The 27,761-nt window shown below is 38.6% G+C and overlaps 3 protein-coding genes across 4 annotated transcripts in view; 2 read left to right on the top strand and 1 right to left on the bottom strand.

Moving 5' to 3' along the window:
* LOC149222641 (appr-1-p processing enzyme family protein) overlaps nucleotides 1–27,761 on the bottom strand; it is a 244,138-nt gene that overhangs the window by 162,781 nt on the left and 53,596 nt on the right. For both annotated transcript variants that reach the window (XM_089385538.1, XM_089385537.1), the window contains exons 7-8: nucleotides 12,938–13,150; nucleotides 11,384–11,635 (exon numbers count right to left, since the gene is read on the bottom strand). In XM_089385538.1, the coding sequence (XP_089241664.1) occupies nucleotides 11,384–11,635; nucleotides 12,938–13,150 (465 nt within the window). The remainder of the gene's footprint in view (nucleotides 1–11,383; nucleotides 11,636–12,937; nucleotides 13,151–27,761) is intronic.
* LOC149222642 (uncharacterized) lies at nucleotides 7,792–8,738 on the top strand. Its single transcript, XM_089383124.1, has 2 exons — nucleotides 7,792–7,962; nucleotides 8,094–8,738. The coding sequence occupies exons 1-2, from the start codon at nucleotides 7,835–7,837 to the stop codon at nucleotides 8,587–8,589; spliced, it is 624 nt and encodes a 207-aa protein (XP_089239250.1). The 5' UTR covers nucleotides 7,792–7,834; the 3' UTR covers nucleotides 8,590–8,738.
* On the top strand, nucleotides 17,816–18,894 carry LOC149222643 (methyl-CpG-binding domain-containing protein 8-like). The gene is made up of 2 exons (XM_089383676.1): nucleotides 17,816–18,392; nucleotides 18,497–18,894. The coding sequence occupies exons 1-2, from the start codon at nucleotides 17,816–17,818 to the stop codon at nucleotides 18,892–18,894; spliced, it is 975 nt and encodes a 324-aa protein (XP_089239802.1).

Raw genomic sequence — 27,761 nt, forward strand, 5'->3', positions numbered from 1 at the left:
GGAGTACTTCTCAGAGCTTTCAGAGAGTGGCACTGATATTGAGGTAGTACTCGGTGATGACAGAGTTGTTAGAGCAGTCGGGGTGGGGACAGTGACATTTCAGAGGGAGTCCAAACCTCCCTTGAAGGTGTCAGAGGTTCTTTATGTGCCAGGGATGAGGAAGAACCTCATATCCATCTCAGCGTTGAAGGACAGAGGATATGAGGTACTGTTCAGGGAAGGACAGGTGTTGATGTATCCCAGGGGCTCTCCAGCTGATTCAGCTAGAGTGATAGGTGTACGCCATGCAAAGGTGTACAAGTTTGCATTCCAGCCCCCTTTGGCATTGAGCTGTAGTACCGACAGCAGAGCTAGCAGTTCTGAGCTATGTGAGATTTGGCACCGCAGGATGGGGCACATGTCTCATGGAGCCTTGAGGACATTGCGGGAGATCACTACAGGTGTGCCAGATTTCAGTACTGATCACCATGATACTTGCAGAGGTTGTGCGATGGGCAAGTTTGCCAAATCCCCTTTTCCCAGCAGTGACAGCAGAGCGACGGGGATACTTGATTTGATTCATTCCGATGTGAGCGGTCGGATGTCTCATGTTTCCTTGAGTGGATATGAGTACTATGTCTTATTCATTGATGATCACTCCAGGAGGACCTGGATTTATTTCTTGAAGACCAAGAGTGAGGTCTTCAAGCGGTTTCAGGAGTTCAGAGCTCTTGTGGAGACTCAGACAGGTCGAAAGATCAAGTCCCTGAGGTCGGACAATGGAGGAGAGTACACCCTTGGAGAGTTTGTTGACTATTGTGCAGAGGCAGGCATTAGGAGGGAGTTCACTGTTCCTTACAACCCCCAGCAGAACGGGGTTGCGGAGAGGAAGAACAGATCCATCATAGGGGCTGCCAAAGCCATGTTATATGATCAGGGGTTGCCATTGTTCTTGTGGGCAGAGGCCTGCAACACAGTTGTTTACTTGCAGAACAGGAGTCCGCATCATGCCTTGGGGCACATGACTCCGGAGGAGGCTTTCTTTGGGAAGAAGCCTGATCTTGGTCATCTTCATATCCTTGGATGCATTACATACTCCTATATACCCAAGGAGGAGAGGACCAAACTAGAGCCCACCGCAGAGAAGGGTATCTTTGTGGGCTACAGTGAGACCTCAAAAGCCTTTCGGATTTACATTCCTGCACAGAGGAAAGTTGTTGTCAGACGGGATGTGAAGTTCGAGGAGGACAGGGCCTTTAGGAGGTCACGGGAGTTAGAGTATCTGGATCAGCCAGACCCTCAGCAGCAGTTGAGTCAGTCGCAGGGATCCAGTGGGCAGGGATCAGGAGGATCCGGAGGTACATCTATGAGGATGTCAGGTCCATCAGTGAGCAGTGGCTCGCCGAGCCAGAGGGGTGGTGCTCCGGGCAGCATACAGAGCAGTTCACTAGGGAGTCCACTGATGGACAGTTCACACGGTACCTCAGCTTCTACAGGTTCAGGTGCAGGCAGGAGGACAGCAGACAGACAGTCAGGAGTTCAGGCTACTGATGGGGATGAGGAGGAGGAGTTTCATTCTCCTATGGGAGAAGCATGCTCAGGGAAGAGGAAGCCCAAGTGGCTTCAGGACACCTTGAGAGATGCCACATCTGTTGCTGAGCCGAAGAGGCCGGTCAGAGAGAGTAGACCAACTGAGAGATTTTGTAGCTATATGGCGATGGTTACCAGCATCCTTGACTCTGAGCCTTCTAGCTATGAGGAGGCAGCTAGCCAGCAGGTCTGGAGAGAGGCCATGCAGGAGGAGTATTCTTCTATCATGAAGAATGATGTTTGGGAGGTGGTGCCGAGGCCTGAGGGCAAATCCGTGGTTACTTCCAGATGGCTTTACAAGGTAAAGCATGCTGCAGATGGCAGCATTGAGAAATTCAAAGCAAGGTTTGTGGCTAGAGGGTTCTCACAGGTAGAGGGAGTTGATTATGAGGAGACCTTCGCTCCCGTGGCTCGATATACTTCGATCCGCTCCATTATATCGATAGCAGCAGAGATGGGTTGGAAGATCCACCAGATGGATGTGAAGACCGCATTTCTCAATGGCTTCATACAGGAGGAGGTGTACATTGAGCAGCCACAGGGCTTTGAGGTGCATGGGAAGGAGTCCCATGTGTGCAGATTGAAGAAGGCCCTTTATGGCCTGAAGCAAGCTCCCAGAGCTTGGTACTCCAGGATAGATGCATACTTGCAGGGGATGGGTTTCACAAAGAGTGAGGCAGATCCGAACCTTTACTTTATTGTGATTGGTGAGGAGCCTCTCATTCTGGTGCTGTATGTGGATGACTTGATCATTACAGGTGCAGAGAGACTCATAGAGCACTGCAAGAGAGATCTTGCAGCGGAGTTTGAGATGAAGGACATCGGCTTGATGCATTACTTTTTGGGTTTGGAGGTGTGGCAGGAGGAGGGGCATTTCTTCCTGGGGCAGGGGAAGTATATTGTGGACATCCTTAGCAGATTCCACATGGAGGATTGTAGACCCATGTCGACACCGATGATCACCAACTGGAAGAAGCTTCATGCTTCGGATTCCGAGTTGGTGGATCCCACATTGTACAGGCAGCTGATTGGTTCCTTGATGTATTTGGTCAACACCAGACCAGATATCTGTTTTGCAGTCAACACGATGAGTCAGTTTATGTGTGAGCCTAGGAAGGTTCACTGGGTGGCTGCAAAACACATTTTGCGGTACTTGCAGGGGACAGTGGATTATGGTCTGGACTACAGGCAGGGAGATGGAGTGAGATTGGCAGGATACACTGATTCTGATTGGGCAGGTTGTGCTTCTGATAGGAAGAGCACTTCAGGGTGTTGTTTTGGGTTGGGTTCAGCAGTAGTGTCATGGTTCAGCCGGAAGCAGCAGTCAGTAGCACTGAGTTCAGCGGAAGCAGAGTATATGGCAGCCAGTCTAGCTAGTTGTGAGGCCATCTGGCTTCGCAAGATGTTGTTTGGCTTATTTGGTCAGCCGTTGAGACCTTCAGTGATTTACTGTGATAATCAGAGTTGCATTAAACTCACGGAGAATCCAGTATTTCATGACAGGTCAAAGCATATCGGGATCAGATATCATTTCATCAGAGACCATGTTCAGAAGGGAGCTGTAAAGCTTGAGTATATTTCCACTGATGAGCAGGTTGCAGATATTCTTACCAAAGCCTTACCACGGGGCAAGCATGTCTACTTCAGAGACAAGATGGGTGTGGTGAGGAACACCTTCCTCGGTAAGAGGGAGTGTTGAAATTTGGTACCGGAGGACAGGTGGTTCCCTAAGGCTTTGATCTTTGGCCTAGGGAAAAGTGTCCAAAAGAATTTAATTTTTCTCCTAAAGTAACTTTATAATTTTTATAAAGTTAAATCTAATTTGAAAGTGACTTTAAGTGATAAAGTTACTAAGTCTAATTTTAAAGTGACTTTATAAAGTCAATGAAAAATTAGAAAGGAAAAGTGACTTTGGAAATAAATGACTAAGTGGGTCTTTATTAAAGTGGGGTGAATTAAAAAATAGAAAGTGAGATTTAAATGAGCATTTAATCTCAGCCATTGATCTAAATCTATTTCAGCCATTGGATTTAGGGATCACCCAAAAGTCATTTAGGGTTGGGTTAAGGGAGGAAAAGGGGAAAAAGATCATTCATTCTTTCATGAGCAGATTGGGAGAAGGAGAGCAAGAGAGCAAGGGAGATTTCTGGACAAGGAGGAGAAAGAGGCAGCAGTTTGGCACACACACCAAGGCAGCATTTCAGCAAATCTGAACAGCATAAAGAACAAGCAGAAAAAGGCAGATTTAGTGAGCAAACAGTGAAAAAAATTGATTTTCAGCACGAATATCGAGGAGGCGATTTTCTGCACGAATTTCGAGGTCTGTCCGTACAAGTCCGTACGGCCGTCCGTACAGTCCGTACAGTCCGTACGGTCCGTACATCCGTACGTCCGTACAGTCCGTACATCCGTACGGTCCGTACAGTCCGTACAGCCATTTTCAGACTGTCTGTTAGCTGAAAAAACAGATAAGTTTGCTTGCTGGAAAATTTCTGTTTTTGCTGATTTTTGCTGAAAAATATTTTCTCTGTAAAAGGCATTTTCCAGAAATAAAGAAGAGCTCTCAAACTGGTTTTCCCCAAGAGTTGTAGGGGGTTTTTCCAGGGTCAAGTTGACCAAAAATCACTGAGTTTAAATGTGTTTTTATGGCTGTTTTAATTGCTGATTTTTTATTTCTGCAATTTCCAGCACTCTGAAAAATTTCCAGAATTTGTGTTTTCAGCAATATTTATTTTTTTCAGTCTGTTAAATGTATGGCTATGGGAATGGGCATTTAACTATATGGGAGAAATAAGGTGAAACTGAAAACCGGGGTGGGAAACAGAAAATTTTACATAAACAACCCTTCTCCATCTCCTGTATGAGAAAAGGTCACAACCTCCATAAAATACTAAGTTACCAGGTTTCGGATACAGATCCGGATCCGTATAAAATACTAAGTTACCAGGTTTCGGATACAGATCCAGATACGGATCCAGATATGGATACAGATACAGATATGCCAGTTTTTTGAAAAGTCAGGATCCGGATACAGCAAGTACAAACAATATAACATATTTTATAATTTTTAAAAATAAAATTTATATAAAAATAAAATAAAAACATATATTAATTTTTAAATACATAGTTTTTATATATAATACTTATAAAAGTATTTATTAAATGAATGATATCAAAATTAATATATTATTGATAAATATTAATTAAACATTAATTAAATTTATATAAAATAAAAAATTTATAACTTCTATTTAAAATTATAAATATAAAACTTAAAAATTAAAAAATTAATGTATCATAATATTCAAACATTAATAACTATTATTATATTTAAATTAATGAGCATTAAAGTTACTTTATAGAACGAACTTTATAGAGAATATCCAAACGTCCATACCATATAATCTTTCATTAAAGTTTATCATATGGTCAATCAAGGAAAAATTAATGAACGCAAATATCCAAACGTCCATAGCTTATAATCTTTCATTAAAGTTTATTATATTGTCAACCAAGGAAAAATTAATGAACGCTGGCAGTGAACTAGTTAATTATTAGCTCCGCTGATTTTTCCATTATAGCGTGATTCGTCCGCTGACTTTTCATTCTGAAATTTTGCACTGACATGTAATTTGGAATTTTGTGTTGCCATCGAAGAGTTTTACATATACACAGTGGCTGGGCGGATCTAAATCCGAATCCGTACCTAGCCACTGGGACTGACGGATCCGGTAATATAGATAAAATCAGTGTTGCACACATCGCGATAAAATCGGAAAATCGCGATTTTTTAAATTTGCCGATTCAAAGCGCGATTTTTATCGAAAAAATCGCCCATTTTTTTATAGCGATTTTTATCGAAAAAATCGCGATTTTTTCGATAAAATCGCGATTTTTTCGGTTAAAATCGCGGGGGGCGCGGGCAGCGGGGTTTTATATGGAAAAAACGATTTTTTTTTTATTCATTCAGCAGTCCGCCGCGGAGGAGAAGGAGAAGAAGGGAGGGAGAGGGTTGCCGTCGGTTGTGGGAGCGAATCGAAGCGATTTTAGGAGGAATCCAAGCCAAGATCGCCAATTTGTCCATAAACCAGGTATGTAGATTAATTTTTTTTTGTTTTGGTTCAATAAAAACTTTGTTTTTCATTGTTTTTAAAGAATTTTTGGAAATTTTTCATTGATTTGGGATGGGTTATTTGTTATGACTATGAGAACCAATTTTTGATTTTTATTTTCTCATTTTCTTTAAACATTGTTTATTTTTTTTTATTTTTCATTGTTTTTTGGCATTTGGTTGGGTGACTTGGGTTTAGAAATTGGGATTTTGGAAATAATTAGCTTGTAATTTTGCAAATGCTAAATTGTAATTTGTATTTACTATTATCATTTATGTAATCCTAAATTCCTATTTCCTAATCCTTATTTTTCCATAGGTTTGCAAATTCAAAATTCAAAAACAAACATGCCAAGGAAATTGGATCCTTTCTGGGAATATGGTGACCCTAAAACTCCGAATGATAGACAAAACTTGTATTGCAAGTTGTGTGGAAAGGAAATATTCGGGGGGGTGTACAGGTTGAAGTTCCACCTTGCACAAATCCCTGGACGTGATGTGGGGCCCTGTCTAAAGACAAATGCTGAAATTATCCAAAAAGCCATGAGAGCATTGGGAGAATTAGAGCACACTAGAGACGCCAAAGAAGAACTCAAAAGGCAACTAAAAAGGTCAGTTGAAGGAAGTGGGCCAAGTGGCACAGGTTCTACTGCAGCGTCAGTCAATCCGTTTGCTGCATCATCATATTTTGTTCCTCGAACCACACCTGGTTCACAACCAACTATCGGTTCAATGATGAAAAGAATTGAAAAAGAAAAAGCTGACAAGTTGATGACAAAATTTCTCCTCTGGAGTGATATTCCTTTCAGCATTATAAGGAATAATCCATTTTTCCAACCTACTCTTGATGCTGTTGCCAGTGTTGGCCCGGGGTACAAACTCCCTTCTCTTCATGATTTCAGAGGCCGGCTTCTTCAAGATGAAAAGCGTGACTGCACCCAAAGATTGGAGGATTTTAGGGCATCATGGGCACAAACAGGATGCACTGTTATGTCAGATGGTTGGACTGACCAAAAGGGGAGAACCCTTATAAACTTCTTGGTTAGTTGTCCCTTGGGGACTATGTTTATCAAATCTGTTGATGCAACTCATCAAATCAAAGATGCAAAAAATTTATGTGATTTGCTGGATTTGTTTATTTTGGAGGTGGGTGCAGAAAATGTTGTCCAAGTCATAACGGACAACGCTGCAAATTATGTTGCTGCTGGTAGAATGCTTATGGACAGGCATCCTACTTTATTTTGGACACCTTGTGCTGCCCATTGTATTGATTTGATGTTAGAGGACATAGGGAAAATTCCCTTTGTCAAAGAGGCTGTTGACTCATCAAAAACCATCACAAAATTTATTTACAATCACACATCTGTGCTTAGCTTGATGAGAAAATGCACCAACAACAAAGAGTTGGTGCGCCCCGCCATTACACGGTTTGCGACGAGTTTCATATCTCTTCAATCCCTCTTGAATTCTATGTGGGATTTGAAGAGAATGTTTGTTTCAGAGGAGTGGCGTTCTTCGCCAATGAGCCGCAAACCAGAAGGAGAGGCCGTCTGCAGACTTGTTTCATACCAAGAAGACTTCTGGGCGGGAGTGCAGGAGGTGTGCGCTGTCACTGAACCTTTGGTAAAGGTTCTTCGGTTGGTAGATGGTGAGAAGCCCGCAATGGGCTATTTGTATGAAGCCATGGACAGGGCCAAAGAAGCCATTCGGTCCTACTATGATGACAAGGGAGATGATGGGTTCCAGAGACAACTCCTTCTATGGAAGGTCATTGATGAGCGATGGAACAACACACTCCATCGTCCCATTCATGCTGCTGGGCTTTTCCTGAACCCTGCATTTTCTTATGCATGTGGGTTTAATTTTGATGTTGAGGTCGTGGAAGGATTATTAACCTGTGTCCAGAAGATGGTGAGATCTTCAGAAGAACGTATGGAGATCTCTAGACAAATTGAGCAATATAAGTTGTCAGGTGGCTTATTTGGCTTTGATATGGCTGTCATTGATAGGACGGTTAAAATGCCAGGTATTTTTTAGTTTGTAGTATGTACTTTGTAACTTTGTTTCAAATTTCATTGTTTCTTTAAATTCCATTTTTTTCTTATGTTTATTTAAAATTTTATTTGTAATTTTGTTGTAGACGCATGGTGGAAGATGTATGGTGGCAGAGTACCCCTTTTGCAAAATCTTGCCATACGCATCCTCAGCCAAACATGCAGCTCCTCGGGATGTGAGCGCAATTGGAGTGTATTTGAAAAAATACACAACAAGAAGCGCAATAGGTTAACACTTAAACATTTAAAATATTGCAAATTTCCAAATAAATTTTTGAATTCATTAAAGTTTTAAACAATATTTTTTTTATAATATTAATTATTAATTATTAATTTATTATTTCATGAACTTTGTACAGGTTGGAGTCCCATAGACTTAATGACATGGTCTATGTCTACTACAATCTTCGATTGTGGGTGAAACAACTAGAGAAGACACCTGATACGGAAGCCATCTCATTGGATGGGATTGACACCACTGCTGAATGGAGGGTTGAGACCGAGAGGCCTCTCATGGATCCCACTGAGGATTGGTTAGTGCAGGATGAGGGGGAGGAGGAGGGGGAGGAGGAGGAGGAGCAGGAGCAGGAGCAGGAGCAGGAGGAGGAGGAGTTGGAGGAGCAGGAGGAGGAGGTGACACCGCCTACCCGGGCTACCCGGGCTACCACTACCACCAGTAGAGGACGTGGTCTCCGTCCACCTCAGCCTCCTATAGCTGCTACTACTAGTTCTTCAGCTTCTAGAGCACGTCAGACTCCACTGCCATTTCCACCACCACAGGCACCAGCTTCTACATCTAGAGGGAAAGAGAAAGTTGTGCCATTTTCTCGCAAGAGGGGCAGAGGAAATCAATAGGATTAGACTTTCATTTTATTGTATATGACATTATGACATGATGAGATACATTATCATATTTTTTGTTGATATTTTGAGGCTGAGTTGGACTTGGGACTCAGGACTTACTATTCAGGACATGATTCAATGTTATGTGTGATTTTAGCGCTAGAAATGATATTAAACATCTTATATATTAGTTTTTTTATCATATTTATGTGTCAATGTATTTATTTTATGTTGTAGATGGTTTAGATATTAAAAAAATTGAAAAAAATGAAAATTTTTGTGCCAAACGATTTTTTCCCGCTTTTTTCCGATTTTTTCCCGATTTTAACGATTTTTTCCGCTTTTTTCCCGGCGCCGATTAAATCCCGATCGCGATGTGTGCAACACTGGATAAAATACTATAACATGGCCTTGTTGTATTCCCTGAGGAGGATGTTCCTCTTCTAGGATGAGTTTGTCTTTGTCATGATTTAGGGTTTGAATGTTAAGAAAACCAAAAAACCATAAATAGGGTTACATCCTACAGCACATGAGAGAGAGATATACCCTTTCCACTAGGAATTATGCCCAGGGAGGTTATAGGCCCATTCCCCCTGAGTCCTATGGCAAATTGGCAATAGCAGCTGTTATTGCCACTAGCAGTTAAATACCACCCTTTATTCAAAAACCCAAGGAAGTGTGCAGCAATACACGGGGCACTGAGAAGGTACCAACTTCCTCGTTTCTAAAATGCTAAAGTGCTGCTAGCAGTTACATATAATCCTCTATCAAGAAAACTAAGTTGCAGGAAACGTGGCCCTAGGGGGCGTTTCGCCAGGGGAAACGAAACGAAACGCGTTTCCCCGTACCGTACGGCCCGGAAACGCGTTTCCAGGCCGTACGACCCACGTTTCCCCAAAAAAAAACATTTGTTTTTTAATTTTTTTTTTTAATTTGTTTCTAATTTTTTTTAGGGTTTCCAGGATGTTCTAGATGTGTGTCTAAAGTTATAAAAGTGAATTTTTGCCCTAGTGTTGACATGCAGTTCATGGTAATGTTAAATTCTTAAAGTAAAAGTGATATTCTCCTTTATTTTTCATTTTCATCCTTTTACTTAAATTTTTAACATTACCATGAAATGACTCAGGATGTTTGAGAGTGGTTTCGCCCTCATTGGATTTCATATGGAGAAAGTAGAATTTTAGATCTCACTCAAAATCCAGCAGACTTATTTGTTTTTCAGGATTTCAGGATTGAGGGGGTTGCAATGTTTCCATTGGATTTTATCATGTAATAGGGTATGGAACTTCTATTTAATCAAGAGAACCAAGCCCTCTATGCAGGGGAAACTCCCAATAATCAAAATCATGTAGGGTACTAGGGTATGAAACGTGTATTTAATCAAGAGCACTAAGGTCGTTCGACTATGTAGGAGGAGACTCCCAATACAACAGTGGTCCTTCTAAAGAATGGGATGTGGATGCAGAAAATCTTGATTTGGATCTCTCTCTTGCAGCCTTATAGTCTTTATTGTACTTGCAGCCTCATATATTAATATAAATAAAGGCTGATTTTGAGATTTGGATATCTAATAAAGGTTGCTTTTGGATATTCCGATATTTTTATTTTCATTATGTGATCATTCATGAGTAAATGTGATGTAAATTAAATCTTAATGTTTAAGTGTAATAAATTATAATGTATCATTTATGCTTTATGATTGCACACACACACACACACACATATATATATATATATTTAAATACTTTATATATATATATATATATATATATATATATATATATATATATATATATATATATATTCGCGTTTCCCCGTTTCCAAAATTTGGGGAGGTCGCGTTTCGTATCGCTTCCCGTTTCGGAAACTCGTACCCGTTTCCCCGTTTCGTGCAACTTAGCAAGAAAACCAAGAAACAGAACAGAACTCATAGGGAACTCGCAAGGGTACCAACTTTTTCACTCGCAAGGGTACCAACTTTTTCATTCTAAATGCTGAAGCGCAGGAAAGTAAGGGGAATTTATTTCTACCAGAAATTTAAAAAAAAAAAAAATATATATATATATATATATATAGAGAGAGAGAGAGAGAGAGATGGTACAATTCTAGCCCACGGGTTAGCTCAAGTGGTCATGAGCCAGGCATGAGACCTCTTATCTCTCCACCAAAGTTGGGGAGGTCACAGGTTCAACTCTCCTGATTACCTCAAGGTTAAGCTCTATAACCAGGGTGGATGGTTTAACGGTTAACCCATTTACCATCCATGAATCATGGAGAAGTACCCGGAGGGTTTTCCTTGACTCTTGAGGGTTTCCTTGGTAAAAATGAAGATGGTACGATTGTATGTATAAAGATGTGCATATAATTGTAGGAGATTATATAGCCACAGTATAGATATTTTAAATTTATTCTAGGATCTGAGTTTTATTACTTTATAGAATATACAATCTACTATAGAATTGATTATTTTGATGTTTACACATGCATAACAATTGATATTGCTTTAATTATTGACCATATGGATGCTACATATTTTCTTTCTTTAAAATGTACATACTATACATGAGTTACCCAAAAAACCATCTAGCCTGTGAATTTTTAACTGTGTTGCCTATGAGGTCCACAATGATAACACCAAAATAATTTGAAGCCAATCAAAGTCTTTGCCTAGTAATAGCACAAAGCAGTCAAGTGTCCAGACCCACTGGCTACATACACAATAACAGAAAAAATCTCCAAATATATTTGAAAAAAAAGCTGATCAAACCATGATGGCAAGTAACAAAAGGGAACTTTCAATGCTTACACTATCTTCATTTCTGCAATCTCTGTAAGGTTCAGAGCATTTGCCCTTGCAAAGTATCTGGCATGAAGTGAATACTCCTCCGCAGCTGACAAAGGTGGTCCCCCAAGATCACCTAGCCCCAGCCATTTGGCACAGCTCCAACCAGCTTGTGCATGTGCAACCTTCTCCCACTGCTCTTTACGCCTCTGATCAGGATCTTTGCTCAGACTCATGAAAGATGGGTCAAGCAATGAATCAATATAAGAGTTCTTCCTGCACAAACATTAAGAGTCCTTTAATAAGTATCCATTTTAGACTACAGAGGGCACTTAAATTCAAAACGAAACGGATTTTAAGAAAAATAATTACTAGTCCCAATTGATTTTCATTGTTCAAGATACAAAGGAGGAAGATAGCATTCTATTTAATGCAGCCTATAGGTCTTTATGTGTTATTCTGGAAGTCTGTATGGTGGAAATAATCTGATGCATAGACAAGTAGTTCACATGGGCCAGCACTGGCCCATGATTCAGCTCAGTGATCTTCTTCAAATAAACACCCTACTGTCTGAATCAATGCCATCTTCTTGGTAAAGATTATCTGTAAACAGTCACATGAAAAGTTATCCCACAAAATTTTTACCTCAATAGGATGGAGAAATTGCACTGTTTTTAACGTATGATTGTCTCAGGAAATTGTGGATGGTATTAAGGAATAGTGACATTTCAAAACGAGAAGTTAGCATAATAATAATAATAATAATAATCAATCCCTCATCATGAAAATCTAATTCCACGTCAATAACTCCAAATCCCTCGTAATATATTTGTAGATGAAACTCTATTTTCTCTTTACTGCATGTGAAGTTCAAGAATTTGAAGTCGAATCAAGGAAGATGCCAGATTTCTACAATAACAAGAATCCTACTTTGAATGAAAATCAGACAGATCATATAATTAATCTTTGATCATATTATGATTTATTGCACACGTCTCTGAGTAATGGAAGAAGCATTTTTGTTTTTTCTCTTAATACTAAGAGGACATTGATGAAAAAAATAAAAGCTTAAACTGACTTTTGCAGGGATACAAGTGTTCTTAATGAAACTTTTCGTGGGAGAATAGCAATAATGGAGTTCTTGAAAGGAACCTTTGAGATATTAATATCCTAGAAAATACTGAATTTCTACACTGCAAAATAACCAGTCAGTCTACTTCAGAGGACCGTCTTGTGGCATCAACATTCACGTGTAGCATTGTACAACATTCTGGTGCAACTAGTTCTACATGCTTCACGACCATAACAGATTCAGATTTGAAAAATAGTTCTGCATCCAATATGAAAATATATCCACTTTTAAAGCCATCAGATCAGGGATGGAGATTATTAAATATATTTCAAGATAAGCATATGGTCAGTACTTGAAATCTTTTGCTACTGAACCATCTAAATTCAAGTTTGTCACTGGTATTAAGCATTTTAGATGCTGTGAGTATCAGTTTTACAAAGTTCTGTGCTTGTTCCATAATTGGAAGAAGACCTGAATATTTGTCCAAGGAAAAATCAGATACCAACCTTCTTATTGTAAGAGCAAGATTGTTAGCAGAAACATCTTCAGATGTTAATATAGGCCTGGGAACAGCAACCGAAGCTGCAGGTATAGCAGTAATTCTAATTTTGCGTTCATCAATAGTAGTCTCTCCATTTTCATCTCCAACATCTGCAGGAAGCTTCGATATTGCTATTTCCTCTTCATGTTTGTCCCTAGGGAAGTAGAGCGGGAGTAATCTGCAACAAAGCAATGATAGATGAATATGGTCTCAAGAGCCATATACAAACTACAAACTAAATGGCGTATAAAAAATTAAGAATTCTAAGTGAATAATAAACACAGAAACAAATTGAACCAAAAGAACAACACTAAGCTGAATAATCCTGGCACAAACAACTTAAATATTCAGCAAATTCATATTTATTACTATTAAAATATAGAAGATGATTACTATTGTGGGAGGCCCCTGGCTTTATACTGCCCTGGGTGCCTCTTGGTGAATGGGCATGATCTTTGATCGTGCCCTTTGCCTAATAACTACTTAACTAACTAATTTTTATATAACAAATCCAATCAAGAAATTTTTTAAAAGCAACAATTGAAGTTCTAATGTTTGTCCATCCTTTCAAAACAGCATTTATTAATAATAGTATTAGACTTAGTTTGAAAAGGGAACATGTTGAGAAGCAAACTATAGTGGATACCAAGAAATGCAACCAGAGAAGTTGTACATGCATGCAAAACCTTTCCTAAGCATCATGCTAAAAAGAAAACTACTTCAGATTAGATAAGATAAGATAATTTTATTAATGTCTAACAAATGACCATAAAAGTCGGTCAATGCGACTGCAGAGTACAATAGTGAAGATACATAGTAGGAATGTGAAAAGAAGCTCCTAAACAAAGCAAGACACAAAAAGTAAAATAAAAAGAATTACTGCTCTAAGCTAAAAACTAAAATTTGAGCACTCATAGCAGAGAACAGATTGGGGAAAAATGGAACCAGAAACTGGTATACAAATAATGCAAGACTATCAATATCTGCTAGCACTCACTCCCCTGACATCCATGACAAATGGAGGGAACTTAGCATAGAATATTTATTTCCTGGAAGAGGAGCCAAATATAATCGGCATTGACTCTTGTGTTGTTTCCTGGACGAACTCACCCCCGCAGATGCCTAGGTGGCATTGTTTGATGACTCGTATGGGATCCAGAATGGCAACATTGTTGGAGTCTTTGAGATGTAGGAATAATCCCCCAAACCTGCACAAATCCACAATTAAGAGCCACACTACTAACAATCTATCTCTTGGTACCCCCAGAAAATGGGAGCATTGGGAAGAAGTGATCATTCGGGCACTGGCTGGTCTAGGTGGTGGCCAGAGAATATGGGATCAGAGTCTAAGGGCCTCTTTCATGTATAGAGCCAGGCATTCCTAGTTGGGATACGGAAGGAAACTAGAAACGACCAATCACTCCCTAAACAACAATGAACCATCCTCAGATCTTGTAATAAAGGGGGCAGCACAAAATGAAAAGCTCTACAGTTTCAACCTCCTAAAGATGGCACTGGTGGCATGTCCTTCCTGAATGATCGATTTGGAGCTCTACCTCCACCTAAATTCTATGTGAACCCAATTTAACCTAGACTAGGGAGATGCAAAGAGCATGTATCCAATGATAGCATGTGTAAAAAAGGTCGAACAATAAGTTTTTTCCCACAGTTCCATGAAGTGCTCTCCATAAAGAGCCATCTTTGAGCGTAACCCACCCGTGGATCTATCCAAGTACTTTGAGTATAATACAAGTATATGTCATCAAAGGTGATCATGTTCAACTCTTGTCTGGTATGCAGGAGGTAGCCAAGTGCACCACGTATCTGTTAATTTTAGATAACAATGGTATGTTCTATGCTTTAGAGCTAATCTGGAAGAGATATTGAGCTAACTGTGAAAATTGAAATAAATTGTTCTAAGCATAGAACATACCTAAAATTAACAAAAAGTCACTTAAGATGAAGTCAAGGAAGAGCTTCTAGAATAATAATAAAATAATAAAATAAAATACTTCTAGAAGAGTGGAGATCTATCTATTGGGCTTTAAAAGGAGGAGAAGGAGATCATTTGGGACATCTTGGTTTTGAGTAATTGTCTTTGGTGTGGATTGGAGAATTCAGTTCTCTGTCTTGGTAGCCCCAAGACGAAAAGCCTTGGGTGATTTAGTGAGAATGGGCAAGAACCTATCTCTTCCCTTGGTAAATTCATCTAGAATTCACAGGTTGTACTCATCAGTCCAGTTATTTGGAGGTCGGCTATAGTTGTAGCAGATATTTGTGGGAGGCCATCCTCTCAGTGATTTCCAGTTGTTGTATGTACTATTTGTATTAATAAAGAAAGGGTGAGTTCTTCTGCATGTTTATCCTGTTCATTCTTCAGTTGCAGAATATATTTCAAGTTTTTGTCGTTAATTTTATGTTCCAATCTACATAAATTGTTTATTAAAATTGATGGAATGAATTTCTGAAGCAATATTCCATGAAATTTGCATCCAGGATATTATAGTGTGAGTTTTCCTTGAGATCAATGCTAGGAAGGCACACTTATTAATGTGGTAGTGGGCACACATGTGGTGGTTTGACATCTTCTACAAGAGTGCACTTGTTGAGGAGGATGGGCACTAGAGACATTTGGAGTCACCACCATAGAGGAGGGTGTTATCAGTTATGCACTTATAGACTGGGTACAAGGCCCTCGAAGCATTGAAGTTGTTGAGGAAAAGCGCTTGGGTTTAGAAGCAATTGTTGGAAAATGCACCATCTTTCTTAGGGAAATATTTTGACATGTGGATACCTAGGACTAGGAGAGCCCACCACCTTGCAGGTTGTACAAACCCTATTGTGTCATGTGGTATTCAAGATTAGAGTAGCATTCCACAAGACGCTTTGTCGTTCACTAAGCCTAGGGATTAATTTGGACTTAGTCCTTGTATTATTGTTGGCTTCCCTCACCTAATCGTATATAAAGGGAGGAGAATATCTTTGTTATACCCTGTATTCTATGTTAGAGATGTCATAATTGGTGTGATGATAGCTGTCACAGGATCTTGGAAGAACGGTTACTTACTCTAAGGTTCATTGGGTTATGTGACGTAAGTAACGAGTAAAGCTTGTGACATGCAAGTGTGGATCTAAGGGTTGGACAATTGTTGTGATGCTAGCTTGTTCTTGAGCTCTTGAAAAGGCTATTATAGCTTGGTGAGATACCTTGATAGGCCCTGTTGTTGTTGTTGTTGGTTAAGGTTTGCAAATGGGTGCCCTACCTAGAGTTTGGGTGGCTCAGGAGAAGTTCTCGCTTGGGATAAAGCATAAGGACTTGATGTACCAGTTTTGGCAAAGCTGAGGTATTGCACTTTATCTTCAACTTGTGATAATGAGGAGTTATATCATTTCTGTCCTAAATTATCTTACTGCAGATCTGGTATTCATGTGCTTTGAGTAAGCTTCTTCACTTTTTTGATACATTGATTTAATGGGACAGCAAGACTGAAATGTTAAGTGATTTGACATGCCTTATGTTGTAGCCAACTCCTGCCTGGCAAAATAATGATGATCTTTCAAGTCAAATTCATGGAATATTGAATGAATGATGTTGAGTCTTTAAATTTTTTGCCGCCTTAAAAATAAGGACAATAATTCTATTGGAGCCTATGACATTACATGACGAAATTTTTATAATTTTTTTTAAAAAGAAAAATTGGCAAATACTGTTATTTTTTGAGCGTTTCTACACTCTCGGCCCTTTGTCAAAAGTTTTTTCGTTAAAATATGGGCTTTCTCTATTAAAAAAAAAAACAAATATATTGGGTTCAGTCACAATTTCTAAGTCGGGATTATCACAAGCTGAGCATCGAGTTAACCAATTATCAACAACCAGAGTTCACAAAGCCAGCGCCCATGTAAGACACTAAGAGAGGAACCCATGAAGGGCTGTAAAAGTGCTCAGTGTAATGAGCTACTTTATCAATGTGTGATATTGCTTTATGGCACATATGCATCTTACAAATAACATCAGAGCACGGAAAAGAGATCATTTGCGATCATCGAGAGGCTTAATTTATATGGGTGCAGTTTCAAACATTCCCCAAGGTCTTACATGATTCTATCAATCAAAAACGATATTATGAGTAAATAACCGACATTGGATCGTAAACAAATGTATATAACGGTGCTTGATTGCTCGCTAGTGAGATCATTTCATCCACAGTATTCTTTGGAGTTCATGTGTTAGTTATACTCCCCACACCAATCTCAGCAAGGGCGCTATGTCAACAGAGAAAGGGAGATTTATCCCATCACTTGACATATATGGGATAGTCTTTCTATTTTAATAAAAGGTTGTAGGCCAATGCAATCATACAACAGGGAAGGTCTCTATCATTGACTTTAATGCTCGAAAATCATCGACGATATATGTTCAGGATAATGCAAGCGGCTAGCACCTTCAAAAGAAATCGCTGAGAAGATTTAAAGATTTCCCACGATGCATGGCAGAAAACAAGGATATATTGGAAATTATTGAGCCATCGCATGTCGCTATGATGATTGTTGGTTGACCTAAGTTGGAGGTCAAAGAGAATTTGGCATATGAGATTTTCAATGTCAGCGAGAACTATATAATTTTCAAGTTATTTGCATACTAATATGAAAAATTCAACACTCTTATAATCGATGGACTCATTGACTTGGTGTTATTCCACCCCAGTGAATAATCTCTACAATTCCGATATTATAAAGTAATTATAGTTTCTTAGATGTTTATGCACATCATTGTGTTATACAGATAATTTCTTTGCTGACATATATGATTTGAAAGACGTCTGTGGCAGTGGACAAATCGGAAATGTTTTTGGAGTTCTGCAGAATTCCATTGATAGATATGCATGATTTCTCTCAAGATGAAATCAATTTAGCAGCCCAAAATTCAGATGAGCTCAGGGTTGATGATGTGGTTGTGCCGAAGATTGATCCATCCATCTTTCAGGAGAGTGGTGGAAGTCGTAAGCAAACATATTCAAGATTACAGTTATCTCAGAAGAGGGAGGAAGCTGAAAGTCTTTCTCGGCGTAGAGCTGGTCTTCATGCAGTCTCAAGGCGTCGGAATATATTTAATGAGAGTGAACAACAAGAGGCCCGGCGGATTTTGGAGTTAATTCAGGAGCTTTTAAACAATGGAGATAATGTCTGTAAGAGTTCTTCAGTGCTAAATGTTCCTCCTCTTAATAGAACTTGCAATGTAGAAGACTTGTATACTGATCACAAAAAGACAAGTCCAATAGGAAGTAATTGTTTGCAGTTGGTTGTTAAAGATTGCACATTGCAGAATGAAGATGACGCCAATTTAACATCAAGTATACCAGATATTGATCACACAATGGCTATAAATAACATTGGCATAGACAACGGTGGGATAGACAGAGGTAAAAAGAATATAAGAACAAAGGTGACAGGCATAAGACGTTTATAAATTTCGTTGAGGCATCCAAGGAGCAAATGTTTCTGAAAGTAGCAGGAATTAATACAGAGAACACTGCTTGCCTTGCTCACAATAAAGCACCTGGAAATATGGAAGAGAATGCCACTTGTAATGATGATAAAGCAGAAGATAGTGGGGTTCATGTGGACAATGTAACCAATAGAACTGCATTGACATCTGTTGCTAAAGAGCCATTTGTCCCTCAGTTGAAAAGGACATTCACATCACTAACTACAGAAGTTGAGTTGTGGGAGTTTTTCAATAATATAGGTGGTGAGTGGGCATCTAAAATAAAGAAGCGAAAGATTGTAGACGCTGAAGACTTTGGTGAAGGATTCCCTAAAGGTTGGAAACTTTTATTGGGTGTTCATAAGAAATATGGGTGGTTCATCATTGAATGCCGTAAATACATAAGTCTTGATCGGCTGCAACTTGCTTCATGTTGAGAAGTTTTTGCATATTTCCTTTCAGATTCTCATTTTTGTACTACAGGGGATGTAGCTGCACCAGAAACTCCGTCACACAAATTCAGATAATGATCATCAAAATGTGCTAGCTGGCATGCACAAAGAGAATACAATCGGGGTGGATCAATCAATGAAGCAAGATGGGGGTGACACAATCTTAACAAGCTTGTCAAACATGGGAAAAGATACAGAACAACAGTCTATCGAGTTCAATAGTTCTGCTGAGCCTGGGACTGGGAAATATAAAACATGGGAAGAGGACAAATCTTTGGAGGCAGTAGATGATTTGGCAGGACCAAAACACTTTGTTATAGTCTGTGGCAGAATCCAGAGCCTCTCCACATCAGGTGCTAGAACAGATCGACGATCCACCGTCCACTGCTCCAAATCAACATAATCTCGATGGCATAAAGTGTGCAGAAGCTAAGCTTAGGAGAGCCCCCGAGAAGTGGTTTCCCCAAACCGCTTATCTGCAGATCAACGATCAACATTTGTCACGACAGCACCCTCCCATATTTCCAGAAACTGCCAAGGGTGTTCCCGGAGGTGGTTTTGCATTTTATGAAACCATACAGTTTTTGTTGACGCCTATATGACAACAACCATGTGCCCCATGTCCATTATTTTTCCATATTTAAACTTTAGTAATGTGCTATGTTGAAGAGCATTATAAAATTTTGTAATTGCATTAGCGTGATTTTAATATTACATATGTATATATATAATATTAAAACTCTTGAAATTCTGTGTGATTAAGTTACGAGAACTTATTTTAAATAAAAAGAGGGCATAAGGCATTGTAATTCAAAAGTAGTTCTGTAACTAATTCTGGGACAGTTGGACTACGGGGAGGAAATAAAAATTTGAAAATGACATTTTGTGGGGATTCGGAGTCATGGAGTCATGACTCCCTTGTAACAAAGAAATCTCTCTGAAATCAAAGAACATAAAGCAGTTTTGATTCCAGCTTTGGGCGTAATTGCAAACATAATTCTTCTCTTGTATTCATCATTTCATTTTATGTTTTTCCTCTCTTGGAACGGTGTAAGATGCAGTTGGTAGTTTCAGTTTAATTTTCATGAATTTACTTATTGGTACTCATGTTTTTTAAACTTGAAACCTTTGATGAAGCGCTCCACATCCAAGAATTCATGCACATTTTCTCAGTCTTTCATTATTCTTTCTGCAGAAGTTCGAATTCAGATTCTTAATTGCCTGAGTTTAAACTCTGTCTTCTCTATTTCACTTCAACCATTTCTTCAATCCAAAGACCCTGCAACCCTCAATGTTGTTGGTCAGCAGCAGGTATCAACTCTGGGGTATGTATTAAATCTTTTCTCTGAAAATTTCTTATGGTGCATGGTTGTTTTAAATTCTGAATTTCAGAAGCACAGAGGCATTAGGTCTACTACCCAAATGTTGGCCTGGTATCATTGGAAAGTGGATTACAACTGATTGAGATCAACCTTGTTTACAGCTAGGACTTGTACATAAATAAGCTCAGAAACTGAGCATTTAGTTTTCAGTTTTCAGTTTTCAGAGGTTTTGTTTTAGTTGGCAGAAAGAAGAACAAAAAGTCTTGAAAACAGAGGTTTCAGGGAGATTTGAATTTTCCGAAACTTCAGATTAGGACCAGTTTCAGTTCTCAGTCTTACTCCATGCCCAACAAGGCTACTGACTTACAGTTCTCAGCACTTTGCAGGCAAAGTGTTGTCCCCAGTTGGAGCCAAGATGTTGTAGCCAACTCTTGCCAGCTGAAATAATGGCGATCTTTCAAGTCAAATTCATGGAATATTGAATGGATGCTGCTGAGTCTCTAAATGGTTTGCTGCCTTAAAAATAAGGACAATAATTCTATTGGAGCCTATGACATTACATAACAAAATTTTTATATTTTTTGTTAAAAAGAAAAATTGGCAAAAACTGTTATCTTTTGAGTGTTTCAATACTCTTCTACACTCTCGGCCTTTTGTCAAAAGTTTTTTTGTTAAAATATGGGCTTTCTTTATTTTAAAAAAAAAAACAAATATATTGGGTTCAGTCACAGTTTCCAAGTCGAGTCGAGTTAACCAATTATCAACAACCAGAGTTCACAAAGCCAGCGCCCATTTAAGACACTAAGGGAGGAACCCATGAAGGGCTGTAAAAGTGCTCAACACGTCGATAAATTGAGATGATATATATATATATATATGTTGCACGGGTTCGCGAACACGGGGTTCTCGAACCCGTCCCGGCCCCCGGGCTCTCATCCCCAAGTACCGGATTCCAGTACAGGTTCTTCTATGAAGAACCGAGTTCTACATTAAAAAAATTGGGTTCTTTTGTCTTGACGGGTACAGAGAACCCGGATAATGGGTACCCGAAACCCCAAAATCGGGTTCTTTGAGGTTCATTTTAGTTTTTAGTTTTAAATTATTAATTAATTTAATGGACTTCCCCTAATATTCCAGGGAGCTAGTTTTTCATCTTGCAAGAGTAATTGAAGTATTTATGCCTATATCCATTCAGAAAAGAGAAATAGGTTGGGCTCAAAGAAGGCCGAGAACTTAGTGTACATTCATAGCACACTTCGTTTCATATCTCGAAAAGATCTTGGGTACAATGAGGGTCCTTTCAAGAGATGGGACCAATACATAGATAATGCTACCAGTTGGCCTTATTGAGCTACCTCCAGTTGCTATGGATGAGCAGGAGCCTCAAAATGAGAGTGATTCCTACCTAGAGAGCATGCTAACTGAAGATCTGAGTGATGTTGATGACATGGCTTGAGGAAGCCATTATTCACTATTAGCTATTTTTATTATAGTATTTTAAAATTTCCTAGCTCTTGTTTGGAGATGCCTTAAGGCAAATTTTAATGTAGCATGACAATGGACATATATCATGATTCTTATTAAAATGTAAACTCCAATTTGCACTTGATATCAAACTAGAAATTTTGAAATTTCATTGTGAATGTTGAATGTTCAATGATGTGTATGTTTAAATATTAAAGTTTAAATCATAAATATTTTAGTTCTCTGGTTTAAAGTCGAAAAATATTCAAATTCATATATATTATAGTTTATAACATATAATATTTATGTATTATATATATAAATTATAATATACCCCGACGAACCCACGCACCCTGTTTCAAAAAATAACGTCCTCGAACCCACGTTTCCTGCAACATATATATATATATATATATATATACACACACCAGTGTAATGAGTTACTTTATCAATGTGGGATATTGTTTTATATATAAACACACCTAAGTAACCTGACACGGGGATTCGGGATTCGTAGGATACGGGGATTCCAATGTCGGATTCGAACACGTTGACCCCCCAGAACAGGACACATAGGATTCGTTATATATTATCTTAATAAAAATGTATATATATATATATATATATATATAACTTAGATATTTCTTACACAAATTCTCATTAATTATACAAATTCATTGATTTCAAACATAGATCTTCATCTCGATGTTAGTTTTACTGTTTACAAAGTAAGTTAGTAACATTATAGCATGCATAGCACATACAAAATTCAAATACATTTCACTGTCACATAAATCATAAATGATAGATCAATGAATCATAAATTCCAAATTCATAAATGATAAATCATAATACATATTCAATTCATCAATGATCCAATAGGAGAAAGACAAGATAGAAAGACAAAGACACTAACAATTGTAGTTTTCTCATTAAGTCATCAAATCAAAATGTGTTACATAGGTGCAGATTTCATCAATACAGCTGCCTCAAAAATTGTGCCCAAATATGCCTCGAAATTTGTGCCCTTGTTGCTGTCCCTCTTCCTCAATTTTTGTGCCTTTTTCCTGTTGTACGGTTTTGCCTTGGGATGCGTGCCAATAAATGTTTCTGTCCAAATTTGCTGAAATGTCTTCTTGTGTCCAAATTTGTTGAAATGTCTTCTTGTTGCTCTCCTTCACTTCCTCACTGCCCAAAAATTTTCTCCTTGCTCTCTTCTCTTTCTCTCAAATGCTCATGAAAGAATGAATTGTCTTTTTCTCTTCTCTTCTCCTTTTACTCTCTAAATGACCTTTTGGGTTACCCTAAGATCTAATGGTTGAGATTCATTTAGATCTAGGGATGAGAATAAATGTGCATTTAATTCTCACTTTCTATTTTTTAACTCACCCACTTAGCCTTTTATTTCCATAGTCACTTTTCACTTTCTAATTCTTCATTGACTTTAATAAAGTCACCTTTAAATTAGAATGTAACTTTACAACTTATAAAGTCACTTTTAAATTAAATTGACTTTACCACTTATAAAATCACTTTAGAAGAAAAGTACAAATAAATTTGGACACTTTTCCCTTGGCCGAATATTAAAGCCTTAGGGAACCACTTGTCCTCTGGTACCCAAATTTTAACACTCCCTCTTACCGAGGAAAGTGTTCCTTACCACTCCCATCTTGTCTCTGAAGTAGACATAAGGCTTTAGTGAAAATGTCCGCTACCTGCTCATTTGTGGAAATGTACTCAAGCTTGACAGTGTCCTTTTAGACATAGTCGCTAATGAAGTGATACTTGATCACAATATGCTTTGACCTGTCATTAAAAATTGGATTCTCCGTGAGTTTTATGCAACTCTAATTATCACAGTAAATTACTGAAGGTCTCAATGCCTGACCAAATAAACCAAACAACATCTTGCGAAGCCATATGGCCTCACAACTAGCCAAACTAGCAGCCATATACTCTGCCTCAGCTGAGCTCAATGCAATTGACTGTTGTTTCCAGCTGATCCACGACACAATTGCCAAACCCAACCCAAAATAGCACTCGAAAGTACTCTTCCTCATACTTCCCCATAAGGGATCTGGCAAAATTCCCCATAGCACATCCTCTACATACATCAAGGTGATCATAACTGAAATCTGGCACACCAGTGGTGATCTCCCGCAATGTACTCAAGGCCCCATGACACATGTGCCCCATCCTTCGGTGCCAAATCTTACACAACTCTGAACTGCTAGATCTGTTGTCGGTCCTGTCTCGGGTGCTGCTACTCAATGTCATCAGGGGCTGGAATGAGAACTTGTACACCTTGGCATGGCGCACCAATCACTCTAGCTGAAGACGCTGGAGTTCCCCTAAGATATATAAGCACCTACCCTCTCCTGAACAACACATCATATGATTTGTCCTTAAGTGCTGAGACAGATCTCAGGTTCTTCTTCATTCTAGGCACATATAGAACATCTGACACATTCGAGAGAGGTTTGGGTCCCCTATCAAATGTCAATGTCCCCACACCAACTGCTCTAATAATGCTATCATCACCAAGTACTACCTCCATTTCAGCATCATCCTCTGAAAGCTTTGAGAAGTACTCTCTGAATCCTGTCATGTGGAGGGAAGTGCCACTGTCAACATACCAAATGCTAGAAGATGCTTTGCTAGTAGTCGGGAGCGCACACTCCCTCAGAACTTGTATGGTAGGTGATTCTGCACTAGTGGCCTCACAAGCTATGAACCCAAACTCTCGATCAAAGCTCTCTAAGAAGCTCTCTATCTTTGCAGAAGTTACCATGGGTTCGTCTCTCCCTTCTTCTTCTCTGGACACACAACAGCATAGTGTCCCAACTTTTGACAATTCCAACATTTGACTTGGGAATAGTCCTTCTCCTTGTTCTGTTGCTTGCCTTTACCTTTGTCTTTGCCTCCACTGTTGGAAGCTTGCTTCTTTGCTCTGCCCTTCTTGCTTCTTGCTAACAATGCCACATTGTCATCCTCCTCCACCTGGTTGGCTGCCCCAAGATGGTTCTTTCTGATCTCATTCTTAATGCAATCATCCACAACCTCTCCCAATCGGGAAGGTTTTCCCGTGCAACAATGTCATCCACAAAATTCTCCCAAGTCTTGGGAAGACCATTCAAAACAATCCTCACCAACTCAGTGGATGCAATGATCTCACCTACAGCTGCCAATTCATCTCTCATTGTAATAATCTTTGTGAGATATGTTGTAGCATTGTCAGTCTTAGCCATTTCAATGGCCTTCAGTTTCTCCTTTAGGACCATTTTTCTGTTTTTATTTGAGCTCTGGTAAAGACTAGTGAAGATTGTCCACATCTCATGTGCATAAGTCTTTCCTCTCACATGAGGAATGACATGATCTCTAATTCCTTCCAGAATCAATCTTTTTGCCTTAGCATTCTTTTTGTTAAACTCTGCCCACTGTACAAGGTCAACAAGTACTACTACTACGTTCTGTGTGGTATTTACCATAATGACCCAGACTTATGTTTCCTAAAAGATGCTCTGGATTCTCTCCTTCCATGCACTGTAGTTGTTTTTCTCATCCAACATGTCTTCAACTCTCAAACCCAAAGACATGTTTCATTGTCCTACCAAACTGAAATTTTCAAATCTATGGTAAAGGTTTCTGTTTTCTATGTAAAAATCAGAGTGCTGTAATTTTCATTTTGCTGAAAACTGCATTTTTCAGCGAACCAAGCTCTAATACCATGAAGAAGATTTCAACCCCCACTCCGGGTATTAGTTTTCCTTATCACTCCATGCATTTAGTTTTAAATCCAAACATGATAAAACTTCTGAACTCTGGAAATGACAATATTTTCTGAAAACACAAATTTAGAGATTTCACAACTGCTGAAATTGCAGAAATAAAAACACATCAAAATTATGACAACCACACATAGAAAATAACACAGTGATTTTTGGTCAATGTGACCCTGGAAAACCCCCCTACAACTCTTGGGGAAAACTAATTTGAGAGCTCTTCTTTATTTCTGAAAAAGTTTTTACAAAGAAACTGAAATACACAGTAAAAATTCCAGCAACCACAAACTCCGGTTATCAGTTTTCCTTGTCACTCCATTCATTTAGTTTTAAATCCAAGCATGATAAGAAATCTAAAATCTGGAAATGACAATATTTTCTGAAAACACAGCAAAATTATCACGGTCACACACAGAAAATAACACAGTGATTTTTGGTCAATATGACCCTGGAAAAACCCCCTACAACTCTTGGGGAAAAACAGTTTGACAGCTCTTCGATATTTCTGAAAATGCTTTTACAGAGAAACTAAAATACACAGTAAAAATTCCAGCAACCATAAATTACAACTTATCTCGATTTTTGTGCTTGAACTCCACCTCAAAAATCGTGCCAATTAGCAAACAGCCAAAACAAAAAAAAATCCAACAATAAAACAGCATTAAATGTTGTACAGATTGCCTCGAAAAATGTGCCCGGAACCTATTGTACGAATTGTATGGACCGTAAGGATTTCAGCAGTACGGCTGCCTTGAAAATCATGGCCAAATCTGCCTCAAAATTCATACCCTTGTTGTCGTCCCTTTTCTTTATTTCTGTGCATTCTTCCTGTTGTACGGTTTTGCCTTGGGATGCGTGCCAATAAATGTTACTACCCAAATTTCCTGAAATGTCTTCTTGCTACTCTCCTCCACTTCCTCACTCCTAAGAAATTTTCTCCTTGCTCTCTCTTCTCTTTCTCTCAAATGCTCATGAAAGAATGAATGATCTTTTTCTCTTCTCTTCTTTTATTCTCTAAATGACCTTTTGAGTTACCCAAAGATCTAATGGTTGAGATTCATTTAGATCTAGGGATGAGAATAAATGTGCATTTAATTCTCACTTTCTATTTTTTAACTCACCCACTTAAATAAAGACCCACTTAGCCTTTTATTTCCATAGTCACTTTTTCACTTTCTAATTCTTCATTGACTTTAATAAAGTCACCTTTAAATTAGAATGTAACTTTACCACTTATAAAGTCACTTTTAAATTAGAATGTAACTTTACCACTTATAAAGTCACTTTTAAATTAAATTGACTTTACCACTTATAAAGTCAGTTTGGGAGAAAAGTAAAAAATAAATTTGGACACTTTTCCCTAGGCCAAAGATCAAAGCCTTCGAGAACCACTTGTCCTCTAGTACCCAAATTTTAACATGGAGCAATCATACAATAGGGAAGGTCTCTATCGTTGACTTTAAGGCTTGAAAATCATTGACGATATAATGTTCAAAATAATGCAATTGACTTGCACCTTCAAAAGAAATCGCTGAGAAGATTTAAAGATTTGACACGATGCTTGGCAGAACACAAGGATGTATTGGAAATTATTGAGCCATCACGTGTCTCCATGATGATTGTCGGCTGACCTAAGTTGGAGATCAAAGAAAATTTGGCATATAAGATTTTCAATATCGGCAAGAACTATATAATTTTCAAGTTATTTGCATAGTGATATGAAAAATTCAAGGCTCTTATAATCGATGGACTCGTCGACTTGGTGTTCTTCCAACCCAGTGAATAATCTCTGTAATTCCAATATTATAAACCAATTATAATTTCTTGGATGTTTATTATTAATTTTAGGTATGTTCTATGCTTAGTGCAATTTATTTCAAATTTTCATATTATCCCAATGACAATATTCAGATTAGCAATCACATAAGCATGATAGTAAAGTGTAAATAGAACATAAACATAAATTGCAGAAAACAAGCCAAGACAAGAGGACACAAGATGTCGCGTCAGCCAGGGGCAAACCCCAATGTAGGGAAACCCTTGATCAATTCTTCTTATATTCTCCAATAGTTCAGCGGAGAGAGATAGTACATATAAATCAGAAGTCAACACTTTGACTTGCCAAAATAAGAGCAGAGATCTTTACCATGAAGATGACATAAAGAGGTTGCAGATCTGAGGACATGGACTACAGTTCTGAACTCGGGTGAAGGCAAACATTCTTCCAAGGTAACTCCATCACCATGCTGCATCCATCATGTTGCATCCATCACCATGTTGCATC

The sequence above is a fragment of the Pinus tabuliformis genome, chromosome Q (assembly GCF_031772625.1).
Source record: "Pinus tabuliformis cultivar Carrire ecotype Pingquan chromosome Q, CPIR1, whole genome shotgun sequence".
Classification (NCBI taxonomy): domain Eukaryota; kingdom Viridiplantae; phylum Streptophyta; class Pinopsida; order Pinales; family Pinaceae; genus Pinus; species Pinus tabuliformis.